The sequence below is a fragment of the Camelus ferus genome, chromosome 30 (genome assembly GCF_009834535.1).
Source record: "Camelus ferus isolate YT-003-E chromosome 30, BCGSAC_Cfer_1.0, whole genome shotgun sequence".
Lineage (NCBI taxonomy): Eukaryota > Metazoa > Chordata > Mammalia > Artiodactyla > Camelidae > Camelus > Camelus ferus.
In genome coordinates, this window is record NC_045725.1 from 19,920,551 (window position 1) to 19,937,406 (window position 16,856).

Genomic DNA, 16,856 nt, shown 5'->3' on the forward strand with positions numbered 1-16,856 from the left:
CTTAAAGGTATCAAACTTTTAGGGGAGAAAAAGACGAAGTGGAGGCCTTTTTTCCCCTTTCAAATTAAGATCTTTAGAAAGCAAAATAATTAATTAGAAAATCACTTTTCTCTCTGGTAACTTATCCATTCCCATGACTTCAGCTACCAAATATGGAATACTGTATGCCAAATCTGCAATCCCCACCCAGAACCACAAATCAATCCACCCACAGACATCTCAAAAATTCACTATGTCCAAAACTGAACTTACCATCTTAATCCCCCATAACCTGCTTCTCTTTCCATATTCACATCTTAATGAACTGCCCCACCGTCCACCAGGTGGCCCAAGCCAGACATCAAGAAGCCAAGGATGACTCCTCCCACATCCATCAGTTACCAAGTCCAGCCGTCTCCTTCCATCTAATATCACTCAAATCCGTATCCTCCCCTTCACCCACATTGTTTCTGATTCAGTCCAATCTCTCATCATTTCCTCTTGGAACTGCTTTAACCACCTCCTGAGTAATCTGCCTGCCTGTCGTGTTGCCTCCTATTCCATGCTGTTGCTAGAGTGACTGTCCTAACCATAAATCAATTATGTTATTCCACTACTTAAATCAATCTTTGAGTAGTTCACTACACGCTTCCATGAAAATCTAACCTCGTCCCCCTACCATACAGGAAAGACCCTTCATTTTTCTGAGGTGAGGGTTCTAACCCAGCTTCCCTGTCACCCCTTCCTCGGTGAACCTTATGGAATCATGTCTCAGTCTTACAGAACCACTCCAGTTCCAGGCTTCCTGTGATGTCCTCTAGCACTCAACACCTCTGCCTTTCTCTCAACTGACAATTTTCTGTTTCACTTGGATAGTTCCAACTCATCCATTTAGACTCAGCTCAGGCATTATCCCTCCTAATATAACAACATTCATAATGATTCATCCTGCAACCATTCCCAACTCCCTTCTCTCTTGCCTGCCTCAAGTTCCAGTGCCAACTAACACCGTTAAAGGGTGCTGTCCCAGCTTCCCTTGCAGCTATGAGTATATATCTGTTAGAGATCTGACCAATACGTTGTTAGCAAAATTCTGCTCAAGGCCACCAGTTTCTGGGAATGCTTCACCCCCGCCATGGAATGAGACAGAAGTAAGTACAGATGTCACTTTAATCTCTGCCTCTCCCACTTCCTCTTAAACCCTGACATGGTGTCTTAGACTCAGAAGCTGTCTTGCATTTCAAGAGAAAAAGATGAAGGATTACCATCAGCACGCTGTGGAGGGTAGAAAGGAAAGAAAGCAGCACTGATTTGCTGAATCCACACAGGCAGCTCCCACCTCCAGGCATCCCCTTAAGTGATGGAAAAAGCCACCTTCGTCTGACTAACCGACTATTATCAGGTATTCCATTAGTTGCAGCTGAACACACACTTAACTGCTATTGCACCTCAGGGAATTCTCTCCATCTCCTCTACCAGGGAGGCAGTGCGCAGTGGTTAAGAACAGGGCTTTGGAGCTCAGCAGAGACAGCTTCGAGTCTGGGCTCTGCCACTTTACTCACTGTACACTAGGCGGGTGACCTAACCTCTCTGGTCCTCAACTGCACCCCCACTGTCATGTGGAAATGACGATGCCCAAAAAAGAAACAAGATTATATGTGGACAGTATTAGTGGGTACCTGGTATTCACTGAGCACCAAAACACCTCAGCCATTATTATGAGGAAGCTGATGTTTGGTATCCCAGACAGACGCTCCAACAGCACCCCGTGCACACAACGATTAATTCCCTAATTTCCTGATTTATAATTATCTGATACCTATCGGATTCCTTCCTTAGCTTGTGGGCCATGCTGAAGACAAGGAAAGTGGCATGTCACTTCCTAGTACCAAACACGGGCCTGCATGGCACACATCTTCCACAAGAACATTTTGGATGAATGAATGAATCAAAGATGAATTGGACTGCTGAAGTTTATCATTTGGTTGGCTTCTAGTACAAATAAAATGTATATGGATGGTTTAAAAACTACACATACGGAGGACCATATGATTGCAGACACACTGATAAAAACATTAATTTTATTGATCAAGAAGCCATTCAGACTTTTAAAGCAGTAAGACATTCTGCTTTGCTTTCACAAATCGGTATTTTGCCCCTTCCCTCCCTGCCGTAAGGGAGTACTTCCTTCCCATCTGAAAATCAAGAGAGCTAAAATACAAGGTGTCAAAACCACTCACAGTACAGCCAAGCCAAAAACAGAACATGGGGTCTACATTTTATCTTCTCTACCTCGTCCAGCTCAGCCTCTAGAAAAGGCTCTCCCTCTGAATACTCCCTTAGTATGAAGTCATAAAATGAACAACCCTTATTGTTTTGTGGGGGGATGATGCGGGAGTGGGAGGGGGGTCGCTTCTCAGGCAAGTCAACAGTTTCCAAATATAAGAATGCGCCATTTTTTCTAAGCCACATTTTGTCATCTACAGTGAAACGCATACGAAACAGCAGTGTATAGAAATGCTATTTCAATCTGACTGCTCAAATATGTTGCCTGATCTCAATGACCTTGGAGAACCACGCTTGATATAAAAACCAGCCCTCCCTTAGTCATTGAGATTTTCACACGCACTGGGAGCACCTTCTTCTCTCGGGAGCAGTACTCCCTCGTCGTAAGGAAAGGCGATCTGCTCTGATAAAACTTTCACAGGTGCTGAAATTTATATATTATATTACAGCCTTACAAGCCTACGCTAATTATTAATTATCCACCTAAGTGTACGTGACTTTACACCTCCTGCCCCTTAACTAGAACACTCAGAAAAGCCATTGTACTCTGCCCGCCTAACGGACCATGTATTGAACAGCTCAGTGGCCTAGCAAATGCGAAGATGCCCCCACATGCATACTTTACAGCGTTGATGGAGACCCAGTGCCTATGCCAACCAACTGCGTTTTCACAAGTACATCCCACCTTGAGCAACAGGGACCACGTAGGGAGGGTGTCCAGAAGCGGACAAGATCAGCAAATTGGAGCCAATTTCTGAAGCAGCTTCTTTAGCGTCTGCAAGGAGCATCGCTCTGCGGTTAGAACTGAGGAATAGTGAGTTCTCTCTCTCTCTCATTCTGCTCTGCGAACAGTTTCAAAGAAGTCACATAGAGGCTTCTTTTTATGCTAGAGCAGGTGTGAACTCAATTCCACCCTTAAACTAGGATCAGTTCAGCCGAGAGAAGAGCCGTAAATTTTTATTCCAGAACTAAATGAAACTCATGAGGGTGTGGGGCAAAAATCTCATTAACTCTTAAAATGCCTGTAAAAGGCTATGAGCAGGGCTGCTTTCTTTTGTTTTAATTTCAGTTTGGTCTTCAAGCTATACACAGGACTTGGCAATGAACGGAAAATGGAATCGCAAATGTATGTATATTTAGAGCCATTTTATGTCTGAGGTAACAGAAAACTTCAGGGAGCTCTTCCCCCGCCCCCGACCACAACCCCACAAGTTAGGTCCGTAACAGAAATAAAGAAGGCGAGGTGAAAGGAAAGGTAGAAGATGACCAAAAGATTATCCAGCAAACTACTGTTCGGTAGGTCGGTTTCTCCCATCACTAGGATGCCGAACAGAGGCTGCCCACAGCCGCTGAAGCGGTCTGCGAGGACTTAAAATATTTACGCTCACTGCATCTCAATTTCCAAATAACATTTGCAAGACCAGCAATAAATAAGGAAAAGGGGAACTATGTGATGAAAAAAAATAAACACACACATACACACAAAATATAAAGCGTGAATTTATTCTGGTCAGGAGACCAATGTTTAAGGATACCCAAAAGTCTGAAAAGTAGGCTCATTTGCAAATACTCGGAAAGTTCTGAAGGAGATGGGGTCACCCATCCATTTCCCTCCACGATCTGGTATTGCCCAGTTAGGTACAGTTACACATAAAGAGTTTAGGCTCACAAGCATTCAGACTTGGCTACTGAACTGTTAAAGAGTCCTGCTTGGTCGGAATAGCAAGGTGAAGAGAAGGCAGGAGCAATTAGTAACCTAGTAATTTCAGAGCCTTGCACAGCCAGGCCAAGGCTGACAATACGAGGCTAGAAAATCGTACTTTTGCCATCAGGACGCTCTAAAATTAGCTTTTGATGTGTCTCTTTCTTTCGCATCCTTTTCTTCCTTTGTCTCCCCCTTCTTCATCAAATGTTATCAGATATACACACTGTTTTCATTCAGCTTTTAATATGGCCCACGAGGGGGGTGGCATTTAATTAATCACTTCCACATTCTGCCAAAACTCACTCCATGATTCTCGAGTCCTGCCTATCACTTTTGCCAAGCCGGTCAGACCCAAGAGACGGAAGAAGAGCTTAGAGAAAACAGAAGCGGGTGTTAATGATAATTCACAGTCACTGAATGGAAGGGAGAGGGGCGAGCTAGGGGGTGAAACCAGTGCCCTGTTCAGCCCACCATCCTCCACTGCCCCCCGATGAGGGCTTCAGCGGGATTTTCAACCTGTAGGAAAGCTTCCCATCTTTTATTTTAAACATACACAATATAGCCAGCTACGCTTTAACCAATTTAAAGTGAAGCTTCAGTGTTTTCTATTGATAAGCACATGCCGAGGAACTGAGGAGGGATGAATAAATTATCATCAAGATGATGAGAGATGTTTGGACTGCAGGAATCAGCTGCATTCAATCCGAATCTATGCCCCGTGCATTTTGCAACTGTTGGTCCCTGGGCCTGATATTCTGCAAGAGGAAATAAAATGAGATCCACTAAACAGCCCTCTTTCTACTCAAAAACCACTCACGGTTCCTTAGGAAGGACTCAGGAAGCCTCGGGAGTGAAGGGGAGGGAATGAGACAGGAATCACAGACACACTCTCTGCAGCTTCTCTGGAGAAGAACAAACTGAACTGGCAGAAAACTACCTCCAACAGAGTTCCCAGAACCTGGCAGGTACGTGTAAGGGTATCTCCTCGATGGAAAGCGCCGGACACAGTGGTTACTCCACATTCAGGTGACCTGCGGTGCAGGTGAGGACATCCCCGCTTGTCAGCGCACCCCGTCCCTCCAGCTCCACACCCAGGCGCTCTCGGCCAGGGCCGTGCGTCACAATGGAGCTCGAGAACATTCAAGTTGGAGAGAAAAATGGCTGGGGGCAAACATTTCATCAAAGGGCACATCTGATTTCGACAAAGTTGTCCCCAAAGAGGTACTTATTTTAGAGGATTACCGTTTGTCGTGGAATGGCTGGAAAAAGAAACCTTTTTTATTTGGGTCTTGATGTTTTCAGAACTGCACACCCTATGTTCTCTCCACCTGTCTTGCCTTCTGTTCCAATCTCATTAGAAGGTAAAGGTGTTTTCAAACTGCTATCACCCAAGACTCACAGTCTATAGAATTTCCAATTACTTACAGACATAAGTGACAGAGGCCCAGTGTGTCACTGTGCAATGTCCTAAGATAATAGAGAAGAGCAGTTGTTACGCAGCGTATCACACCATCGCGCGGCTCCCAGTGATTCTAGTGGGTGAGTATGACGGGTACTACTATCCTCACCTTAGAAATTCCGAAGTTGAGGCACGTAAGGACTTATCCAAAGTTCCATCACCGTGAAGTGAAACAGCCAAGACTAAGGCAGTGGTGACCCCCAGCCTAGTCCACTATCCCACGACGCCTCTCAGTGCCTGTAGTGCTTAAAACTAAGTTCCTTTGATGCTCTGGTCCTCATGAAGGTTATAATGTGAACAAAGAAAATAGGTGGGGTTTTTTGGGTTGTCTCTTTTTTTTAACTAAAAATCAACATTGCCCGTAAGGCAGGCAGGCACACAACTCTGGGGACGTGAGGTTCAGAGACTCTGAAAATGACTGATGTTTCTCCTGGAACTGAGGAGCAACGAGAGGTTTGAGAAATGCCAGGTGTTACATCCTCCACCCAAAGATCCGGTCAAGAACCAGTACGTTACTGGTTAATGTTATCACAGACGTATTTTAAGTGGCAAGCATATCAATTAAAATTCAATGGAACCTCCTTTCCAGTGAAAAACTTAAGAGAAGAACTTGGCAATTAAACGGAAACGGGGTTTATCTCACATCCTGCTTTCCTTTCATGACTGATGGCCTCTTCCCCGCCTGTGTTCTCATCGCCTGATTCATGCCCGACTGTGCCGCCGAGGTGGGAAACTCCCCGCCGAACATCGGATCCAGCTCTCCCCACAGCTCCATGCCCTCTTGGCTCGTTGACTAAGATTAAATGTCCTTTGGCTGCACCAAATCCTCCACATTAAAGACCAACAAATACAACTGCGTATGTATTATAAGAAAAGAGTGTATTTTTTGGCCCCGGGGCAGTGGGCATTCTTCTTTGAGTGTTTCACGGAGACATGGCAGGTGGTTAGAGGGAAGTTTCTGGAAGACTTTCTGGCTGTGGTACAGGGGAACCATCTCTGTCTGTCACTTGGGTGACATGTCCCAGGACCTGGCTGCTCCAGGACGCCAGGCCCACTCTGAGCGGCTGGGACCGGAGACTGTGGGAGTGGGTACCGGCCTTCGGCCCCAGCAGAGACCACCGGAGGGACTGCAGAAAAGGCTGCAGAAAAGCTGTGGACAGCCTGGCAGGAATGCAAGCCGGAGACCTAAAAGAGAAGGTTCTGGATGATGAGGACATGAAGGCCTTGACTTTGGCTGGCTGTCACCTTGCTTGAGGGATGAGGGCAACAAAGGCACAAGCCTCGGTGGTAAAATGAGAACAGCCCGCCTCGGACTCCTCTGTGTGTGCGACTCTCACGTGGTCCCTTCCCCGGCTTCCTCACATCTCTACTTTTTTTCTGTTCCCTGTCTCTTTGACTTTCTCTCTAATTTGCTGACCAGAATTTAGAGTTGAGACCTATTTTTCGATTTTGCTTCTTACACGAAAGCTGGAGCCTGCCTGGTTCTTCCTTTTCAAAACTGTTCAGTTGAAAATGATGAATGTTTCTCTTAAAAGAAACTAAATAAACACTGTAAACTGGCTAAGTCCAATGTGCATCCTCAACTCCCTCCTCTCTAGTCTCTTTCCGCTGAACAGACTGGAGAAGCTACTGCGTACTTTCCCAGCCGCTCCAAACTCTGCAGCTGGGGATGAGCATGTGTACGGCGGGGCAGGGGGACCACACGGCTGAACTCACCTCTCCTTGCTTCTTGCTGCATCAAATCCAAACTTGACTCCTGAAGCTGTGCCAGTCATCTTAAGACAGTGAGGGAAGGAACAAAGGACTCACGGCGATCCAAGCCTGGACATCAATAACTGCAAACCAGTTCTAGCTACAGCCCACCACCAGACTTCCGGGATGAGAAAAATTATTCCTAAGCCATCAGTAGTCACATGTCCCATTACTTCCAAGCAAAAGCATTCCTACCTGACACAAGCTGTTTTGTCCTTTCACTTGACTCTAAAACAATTTATTTTCTCTTAGGGTCAATAATTTTCTGTGTGAGAAATCTTTCCTTGGTATGTCGAAGAGCCACACTTTTCTGTTAGCTATACTTTTCAAGTAACGTTTTTCTGGTATCAGTGCTTCTAAGTTAAAAAAAAACCCTGGTTTGGTCCACCTAGTTTGATCAGAGACATGTTTGCTGACCACAGCATTGCTATGCTACACCACAGAGCAGGCAGCCAAATGGAAAGAAAACAGGATGAATGAAAGAGGAACACGAACGTTTATTGACTGGACAAGAGGAAACAAGTTATCTGAATACTGGAAACACAACTCTTTTTCGGCAGCCTTTCAAACAATATTGATTTTACTTATTTCCTTTTATAAATAAAATAATCTGTGGCGTGTGTATTGAAAACTGAAATCTACCACACAGTAATGTGGTCCATTTCCTGACATTAAAGAAAATTCTGTACAGTCAAGGATACAGTCCTGGAGAATGAATTTCTAGATGACTGGCCTGGTTTAGGGTTTGCCCCCTGTGACAGTAAGATGTAGGCTTGACTTTAATTTATGGGCTATTCATTTAGGGATTAGACCCAAATATCTTATTCCTCGATTTATTCATGAATGAAATTGCTCAATTGCCATTTGCAGAGGTCCTACAACTCTAAGCATGGGCCCATGCATAATACTTTTCTCCTGGTGTGGTAACTTAATGAGTTATTATTTTATCCCCAATCAAACCAATGCCTTAACTATATGAGCTGAGGTACACAGGAAACATCCATTTGAATCAGGCTTTAAAGAATTACATTTGGAAAACACATTACTAGCGAAGGTACTTGAAAATATCATAAAATAGGGATGAATGGATTAGAAAGAACAATGAAACATCTCTAAAGATAAAGTATAATAGAGGCAGAAAGCGGTATTAGGTAAGAAAATTACCTCAGAGATTATCTAAAGGCAAGTCCTCCCCCACCAGCAATTTAGAGACATAAAAAAAGAGCCGACCTGAAGGCCCACAGGGAGTTGTAGCAAAAAAAAAAAAGAGCAGGAAAGTCAGTTCTCTGGCTCCCAGTTTTCACTCAAAGTCCAGATTAATTCTATCACTGGGGATGACATTTAAAACAGTCTTGTTTGTTAATACTTCAGGAAGACGTTTTAAGTTAACACGAAAATAGCAAAACTCCCAAAGTTAACAACAAATGAGACCACTATTAAACATTTCTTTCCTCAGAAACTGCTTGTTACCACATTATCAGCCCCACAGACAACAGATGATATCAAGATAACCTCAGGCTAAAAAGTGTCATTAAAAAAAAAAAAAAGAAAGACTGAAAATGCACAGGCATCTCTAACGAACGAACTTGCAAGCAGCCCGCTATGACTGTTGAACTTTGAACAATTTAAAAGGGAACTAAAATTCCTAGAGCTGACATCCACGTTCACAACTCCATTTTCATGAAATGACTAAACTATCATTTGACCCCTGGCCCTCTCAAACGTCAAATAATTGCCTTTTTTGTCCAGGTTTTGTGATTTTCAAATATTTACAGTCCTCCATGAAAAAAAAAAATCGAACCAAGAGGTCAAGTCAAATCTTAACCATGCTTTGAAAAAACTATGTTTCTTTGTGGTCATTCTTTCCCTTTGCAAGTTAAGGTTTTCAAAACGGTTTTCCTAGTAAGAGCCTCTTCATGGGGTAGTTCCAGTTTTACAACGAAAAGAAAAACTCCGTGTATTAACATGCACTCACATTCGCTGCTTTACAAGAAGACTGTGCCACTGGCCTCTGCCACTGGGATTTGAAAGCGCTCACAACACTTCACCTTTATGCTGGGCTAAACTCAGGGTAGCCATAAACACTTTGAAGTCATACAAACCTAAATATTCCTGCTAGGCAGACGGGGCAGTGGAACCGAATTATAATGAGCTAGCAGCTGTCACAATATGACCACAGTAACCAAATCAAAATATCAACCGCTAACCCAGATGAGATTCAAAGGTCATCCTGTAAGCCAGCAGCTTTCTGCAGTTCTGCCTGGGCCGCGATCTAATCCTGCAGTAAAATGTTCCGCTGAGCTGGTTTAGAAACCAGTCACTGTAGGATGGGAAATTACTCAGTGCGCTGGTGGAGTACCATGAGTGGGACAAGAACCAAATACCACAAGAAGGAAACCGAACCATTCACAAGGGGGCATGTTAAAACACAGCAGCTGATGTTGAACTAAGCTGCATCCAACCGTACAAAATTATCACTTTTCACATCCTTCGGTTACCACTGCATGTCTGTCATCTTACCGGCAACTCGCTCCCTCAAACAATCTGGTTTTCAATTAAGGCTCTGGAACAATGGAAGGAAAATGCATGCTTAGGTCCTTCCTTGGACCAAAAATTGTAGCTGGAAAATATATTGTCTCTCATTGTAAAAATATTTGGACAATTACCTGCAAAAGTTTAATGCTTGGCCCAAAACAAACAAGCAAACAGGAATGTTAAAAAAAAATCTATACTCTTTGTATGTAGTTCTTACCAGGATTTTCAAACTATTCCATAGCATATAATCCTCTTAAAACCCAAGGCTCAGACCCATGGCCCCTCTGTCTAATTAGCATGTTCTGAAAGCTACCCACTGACCACCTGTAAAGGTTTAATCAAACTGTTTAATAACTGCAGCGAACAAGTTTCCAACAGATAAAGTGTACATTACTATCATTAATAATCATATGCAAGGAAGAAGTGATTAGTTTTCTCCAGAACAGGGTGTGGAATTTCAAACAAGTAAACATGCAAACTGGCTTGTTTGTCTCTACCCAATGAAAACAATGAGTGAGGACTCAGGAAGTGTCCAGTAAAAGAGTCCAACATACAAATATTGAATCATTATGTTGTACACCTAGAACTAACATAATGTTATATGTCAGTTACACCTCACTAATTTTTTTTTAATTTAAAAAGAGAACTCTATGAATTGGTCAAAGCGGGCAGTCAGCTAAATGACTCAGTGCTGAAATCTCTCAACTCCTCCAGACTTCCCCACACTAAAAGAAAAACAAAAAGCCATGCACACTTGCTCAAAAAAAAAAAAAAAACCCATAAAAAACAACTTAGGGGCTTGCTTTTTTGTTTATTTTAGTTATGCTTTTCTTTAAAGGATTTACATATTATCAACTCATCAACTTTGTATGGCAGTTATAACCACAGACAGCAGTGGAAGGAGTCCATATAAACCGAGAAGTGTCATTAATTCTTCTAGCACAATAGGTGTGTGTGTGTGCGTGTGTGCATACGCATGCATACACACGCATGTGAGTACGCTTATGTTCATTTGTTTATTTTTAGTTTACGGATTCAAACTATCAAATAAGTTATTATATTCAGATATTCAAGCTTATTTTGAAAGGAATAAATTAATGGAGGCACTCTCTTACTCATAAATTATATACCACTTTGCATAAATTTGAGATACACAAGTAAATTAAGTTTTTGTATTTTGGTGCTAGAGGTACATATTATATTACAAAAATTGTAATATTTATGCCAAACCAGTCATGTGAAATCAAAGAGTTCAGACTTGTAATAAAGGGTTTTGTTACCATAAAAGAGTTTTATAAGCAAATGTTAGCAATGCTTGCATCATTCCTCCAAAACAGTGTACTCCACAAAGAACAAAATATATAATAATAATTCACTCCCAAAAGAAGAGAGTGGTTCATTACTTTTTTCTTTCCTTGCAATAAAATAAAACCTCACTAAGTGAATAGTTTACCAAAAAAAAATATATATAGGTCATCTGCAGTTAATAACTCTTTCCCGTAAAATTAGTGTCACTTATTTCTGTGGCAGACGCCTAATTCAGTCCCAGGCTTGATTGATTTGACAAAAGAGAATCTGGTCCAATAAAGTGGCTGATTTATTCCTGATGCTATAGCTTTTACTCTAATGTGACATCCCAGCAGAATCAAATCTCTGACATGGAAAGAAATCCTTTGCAGTTGTAATGACAATTGAAGATTCTGAAAGTGGATGCTGGATCGTTGTTAAAAACTTACAGTCAAGTCTAATAGCTTCTTTTGGTAGAATGAAAACTTTCACAAAGACCATAACACAGAATATGGATCTGGACACAAAGAGCAGTTCAGAATATCCCATGCATGCTGTGAGTTCAAACTGTTGGCTATACTAATAGATCTGATTTTATCTTTGTCTTCATTTGTAAATTGGCTGCCTTTAATTGCTTGAAAACGATCTATCTTCTCTTTGTAAAGGTGCAGCAAAACACCAAGCATGGCTCATTTCAAAAGTGGTTTCATTTTAAATAAACAGCAGCTTGGGCAAAATCAATGAGAATCTTTGTTCCCTGAATCTAGCCCTGAAATACTCAAGCCAATCAAGAAGGCGTTTGGGATGTGGGAAATTATAAGGCTGGGAAGAATTTTTTAACGCAGCATCCTGGTCCGTTCTCTAAAAACACTTTAAAAAATTATTCTCCAAAGTAAAAATGGAAGGTATTGCATAGTTGTTTAAACGTCCTATTCTCCCTTTGCCTTTTTTTTTTTGCACACTGTGCCATGCCCTTGCGCTCTGAGGGTGACTTCTCTGACCCCAGTCTCACACTGCACCGTTAATGTCAGATCAACCATTTAGCCCAAACACAATTCTTTTCTGTGCAAAAATCTGCTTGAGGTGGAAAATGTAGCAGTTTGTAAACAATCAAGAGCCATGTTTCAAACCAGACAGCTTATCTAACAGAGAAGTCCTTTCATGGGGAACAGTGGGTGGGAGCCTCCCGGACAGAGGAGCATTTCCTATCACAATGCAGGAGACTGTCTTGGCCTCCATATTTAAGAGTTTAATGGGAAGGAGGGCAGACGGGATAAAAGAACACAGCTGACATGGACTTTCAGCTTAAACAACAACCAAGTGAAAAGAGTCAGCTCTCGCCATTCTGGCTCGAGATTCTCAGCCCACTTTTATTTTAAATACTATTTGGATTGAAAAACGAATTTAGGATGGTAAAACAGCTGCCCACGACGACACAGGAAGAAGAACAATTCTTTGATATCTTTGTATTGCCTGGCGTGTTCTGTCATATTAATTTGTCTAGTTGTTCTTTAAGAAAACTTCTTTTTAATGTATGTAACAAGCTTCTAAATAAGAGCAGTAATTTATTTATCCTATTTTACTCACTTTAGCTCATCAGAGGCTCATTTCAGAATCTTCTAAGGAAGTTCTTTCATATACTCTTTAGATGTTACCTTTCAAGAATATTGTTTTCAAGTTAATCTTTTATTTTATTTTATAAAGTTGGGTGAGCATGACTAGAGAAGTGAAGGTGTCAGGACTGAAAAGTGTTACTCATCATTCAAGAGTCTAAAGTTTTTCTTTAAAGTCTAAGCTGACTAATACATCTAGCCATTTGCATCTGTCTATCCTGGAAACAGGAAGTGGTTCACCTTCCTATCAACAACCGAAAAAAAAAAAAAAAAAAAAAACCAAACTGGGATTCTTGCTTTAGTTACAAAGTTAAACGTAACTATGAAAGTTAACACTTTAAAGTAAAAAAGAGAATAAATAGAAGAGCAGCCTGCGACCAAAGGTGACCTTGAGATCCTGGTTCTCCTCCAAGTTGGGATGACACTTCATCACTCATTAAAATTAATTTCTAGTCTTTCTCTGCTTTGACTATTTTGTGTTAAATATCTGAAGTTCCTTTAGGTGGATCTGATGGTGATTTCTGAAAAAATGACTGAGATTCAAGAACCATCTGTATCTTAAATACTGAGCGTAGTGTCCAAGGCTTAAAACTCAGGACATTGCTTAGAAGCATCTGAGATTATGGTTTCAGAATGACATGCATATGGCTGTGTGTTTTCCTTGGAGTCCAGTCCAGCAGCTCATGCCAAGAAACTTAACCTCATTTATTGATGGATTCACAACTGAATTTGGCCAAGTTGAGAGATTTACTAATAGTGTTGAAACTCACATATGTATTAGAACAAAAATCTTTTTTTCCCCAATCAAAATTAAAGTAACCATCTCTTGGGACCTTTTGAGCCATTTTGAATTATCTTTTCATTGCTCAGGTTACTGCTGTTAAAAAACAAAACAAAACATCCCTACAGGGTGGTCAAAGCAGAAAAACATGCTAAGGATATCAGTAGGAAAGACATGCTAGAAACTCGCAGACTGTCTCAAACTACACGTCAGTCACTTCACGAGGTAGGATGGAGACCTCCTAGACCATCAGCACTAAAGTTCATGCCTTGGTAAATACACAGCCAGATTTTACAATTCAACCTGAACTTTGATTGAAGCACACTAAACCTATTCTTAAAGGGACTTCCATAACTCCTTTAATAAAAATTCACCGCTAACTGCCAACTGACAGGGCCAACGATATTTTTATTCTAAATATTCACCTCTTTCACGTCTTCAACTTTAAACTTAGAAAAATACTCTTGCAACACTGAAATTGGGAGAAGTGCTTTACGTCTAAAGAACACAAAATTTCCATGCGGATTCAGTATCATTGAAGTTAGGTAATTCCACATGTTGTAAAACTTAGTCCTCTATGTGCTATTACCAAGCACAGACTGTCAATATTTTTCTGCAATGTAAAATTACTATAGTGAACTGGCTAAAAAATCCAAGTTCCTAAAAACAGAAGCTCTGTCTGGGGTTGTATTCTCCCTTTCATGGTAAAACATAAGCATTCAAAAAATTTATGTTAATTCAAAATTCATCTTACTTTGTATTCTGGAATTGACAAAAGGTGGAGAGAGATTGTCGTGTGACCCAAGGTCCCTGCTGGTCATGTGGTCATAGGGAGTTCCATCTCCATAGTTCTGTAAACAAAATAACAGCGTAAGTTTACGTTTTCCATGAATGTATCAGCACATAAGGATGCCCCACTCCCAACACATCTCTGACCCAACAAGCTGGAGTCCACCATCGCCACCCGGGCATCCCATTTAAGGATGTTGCATCTTCATAGGTACAGTGAGCAAAAGAGGGCTCTTGAGTCTGCAGAGTGCACGTTTTCCTCTTAATCGTTGTGAAACTGGACAAATAATATTAATGGAACCAATTCCATGAAGTAATAGACACGACTGCATGAAATAATGCACATAAAACACCTGACATATAAAATATATTGTAAATATTAAAAGTTATTATTTTCATAAGCCCACATTATTTCAAAAAAAAAAAACCCCACAAAATTGTGCTATAGGGGAAAATTACCCATCACCTGTAATGAGTTCCCTTTGGAAGGCTAAGGGAGAACCTTTCAATGGGCAACATTTGGTTTTAAGATACTGAAATTTCAACATTTTGTTATAGTTGTTATCATGGTTGTAAGAAAACTGGATCATTGCATAAGTAATGAACACACAAGAACGGTAAAAATTATTACAATTGGTCTATGAATGAACATCAGAACTTAAGCACAAATTCTGGACTTGGACAAAGTCATGACACAAACACACAAAAATACAGTTTTAAAGCAGACATTCATCTCTGGAAATTTGATTGTTATGATTATCTCATTGCTTTAAGGGGAAATTTAAATTAAAATAATGTTTTGAAATTGCCCTGTCACTTGCTTTTCATGGAGGAACTGGATAACATAGGAAAGCATTAAAATCAGCTATACGATAAGGGCTCAAATTTCAGTCTACTAAGGTACATAAAGTGACCAAAAAGGTAAAAAAATAAAAAAAGTCATTCTGCTCAGCTGGTCGCACTGCCCATAAAGACTAAGTCAAATTTACTCAGAGGTGTCAGTGGGCACATTAGCCAAAGGGCAGAATCTGGCCACACAAAAAAGACGGCTGCTGTACCAGAAATGAAAACACACGTCACCTCACTAGAGCATCATTGGAAACCGTATGGTTCCAAACAACCCCATTTTCAATCCCTTTTCCTCATTTATAAAAATTAACTTGAATGATACTGTAATGTGACGCTGCCAATATGTCAGCGTATAAAAAGATGTCATGTTTTAAATACCGAGCATGGGTTTTACACTCACCCATTCTGTGCCAGGCATTGCATAATACTAATTATTATTTATTAAGTGACCTCAGCCTACAGAGTTACTCAGAGCTTAATATACATTATCCAACTTCAGCCTCAGGGCTTCAAGGTAACTGAACATATCCCCACTTGAAGATGGGGAAAGAGAGACTGGGCATGGTTGTCCGAAACAAGTCAACCACGATCATCTGTCTCACCCAAACTCCCTGGATTTAGAAAACATAAATTACAAAATACTGATTCAAAATTATCCACCCACATAGTCCCTAGAAAAAAAAATGGCAGGACAGTTCATGAAAATCAAATAAAAGTCAGGGAGATCTTAAACGGACCTTGTTCTCAGAAGCAAAGTATGAATTAAACCGAGAAATCAGAAGAAGTTCAGTAAATGTGAATGAACTACACAAAAGAGGGAACTTTTGTCATCTCCTACACTTGCTGTCAAGGGGAATGGATTTATTTCTGCAAGTGCGGACTGTAATGTGAGGAGGAGGAAAGATTTCCTCAACCCATCCATATAATGCATGAGAATGTCAAACTCGACAGCTGGTACTAAGGGCTCGACAAAGTTACTGGTAAGCTCACGGATCCTGCTAACCCCTGAAGACTGAGCGCGAACCGCAAGGCCAAAGAACAGGTGGAAATGGAGAACCTATGCCTTTTGACAGCTGGATTACCTTCCTTACCTCTTATGCCAAAATAGAGACCTCGCTCCGACTCAAATTTATGTAAACACTTACAGTAAAATGCTACCCTCCCTGCAGAATGCTTTATCCAGCCACACAGCTGGCTGGGGGAGGGGCAATTTTCACTCTGTGCTCCAGGTCTATTTTTAACGTAGGGTATTGTATGTGTATTGTAAGAGCTGATGTGGATTTCAGAGGGCCGAGAAATGATTCCGTTAAAGACAGATCACATGTACAAACTGGAAGGAGCATGAAAGATGTTCTGGTTCTACTTCTTCATTTTACACATTAGGAAAATGAGAACCAAGGAAGTGAAATGACACGCCCAAGGTCATACACGTACAAAAACACTGCCTAACCGCCTCGGCCATTTGCACCCTGCACCATGGTCTTTCCATTACACCCACACTAACAACCTCAAAGGAGTAGCAAAAATGTCAGACCAAATCAATGAATGAAGCCACTGGTGGCCAAAGGCACCACTGGTGGAACAGTCACATGTTTACAAAGTGAAATCAACTCAGATCTACTGTGTAGTTTGTAACAGGCTAGAATATCCTATGCCGTCAGAATTTCTCAGTGGTCTCTTTACCCCAATACATCACATGGCTACTAGGAATTTTTCCAAAGGTGTGCCATCTACAGGAAATAACTTTCTGTAACACTGGATCAATAACTGGCAAAGTAAGGCCAAATATTTAATGAAGGATTTTTCTTCTGGTTAGCCAAA

At 41.3% G+C, this 16,856-nt stretch overlaps 1 protein-coding gene and 1 long non-coding RNA gene across 14 annotated transcripts in view; both read right to left on the reverse strand.

The window, feature by feature from the left end:
• Positions 1 to 16,856, reverse strand: part of TCF4 (transcription factor 4) — a 344,633-nt gene that overhangs the window by 212,524 nt on the left and 115,253 nt on the right. For all 13 annotated transcript variants that reach the window (XM_032470370.1, XM_032470364.1, XM_032470356.1 and 10 more), the window contains one exon: positions 14,152 to 14,248. In XM_032470370.1, the coding sequence (XP_032326261.1) occupies positions 14,152 to 14,248 (97 nt within the window). The remainder of the gene's footprint in view (positions 1 to 14,151; positions 14,249 to 16,856) is intronic.
• LOC116660591 lies at positions 617 to 10,831 on the reverse strand. The gene is made up of 3 exons (XR_004316163.1): positions 9,709 to 10,831; positions 4,855 to 4,861; positions 617 to 627 (listed from the first exon to the last, which is right to left on the reverse strand). It is a non-coding gene; the product is annotated as an uncharacterized LOC116660591 (long non-coding RNA).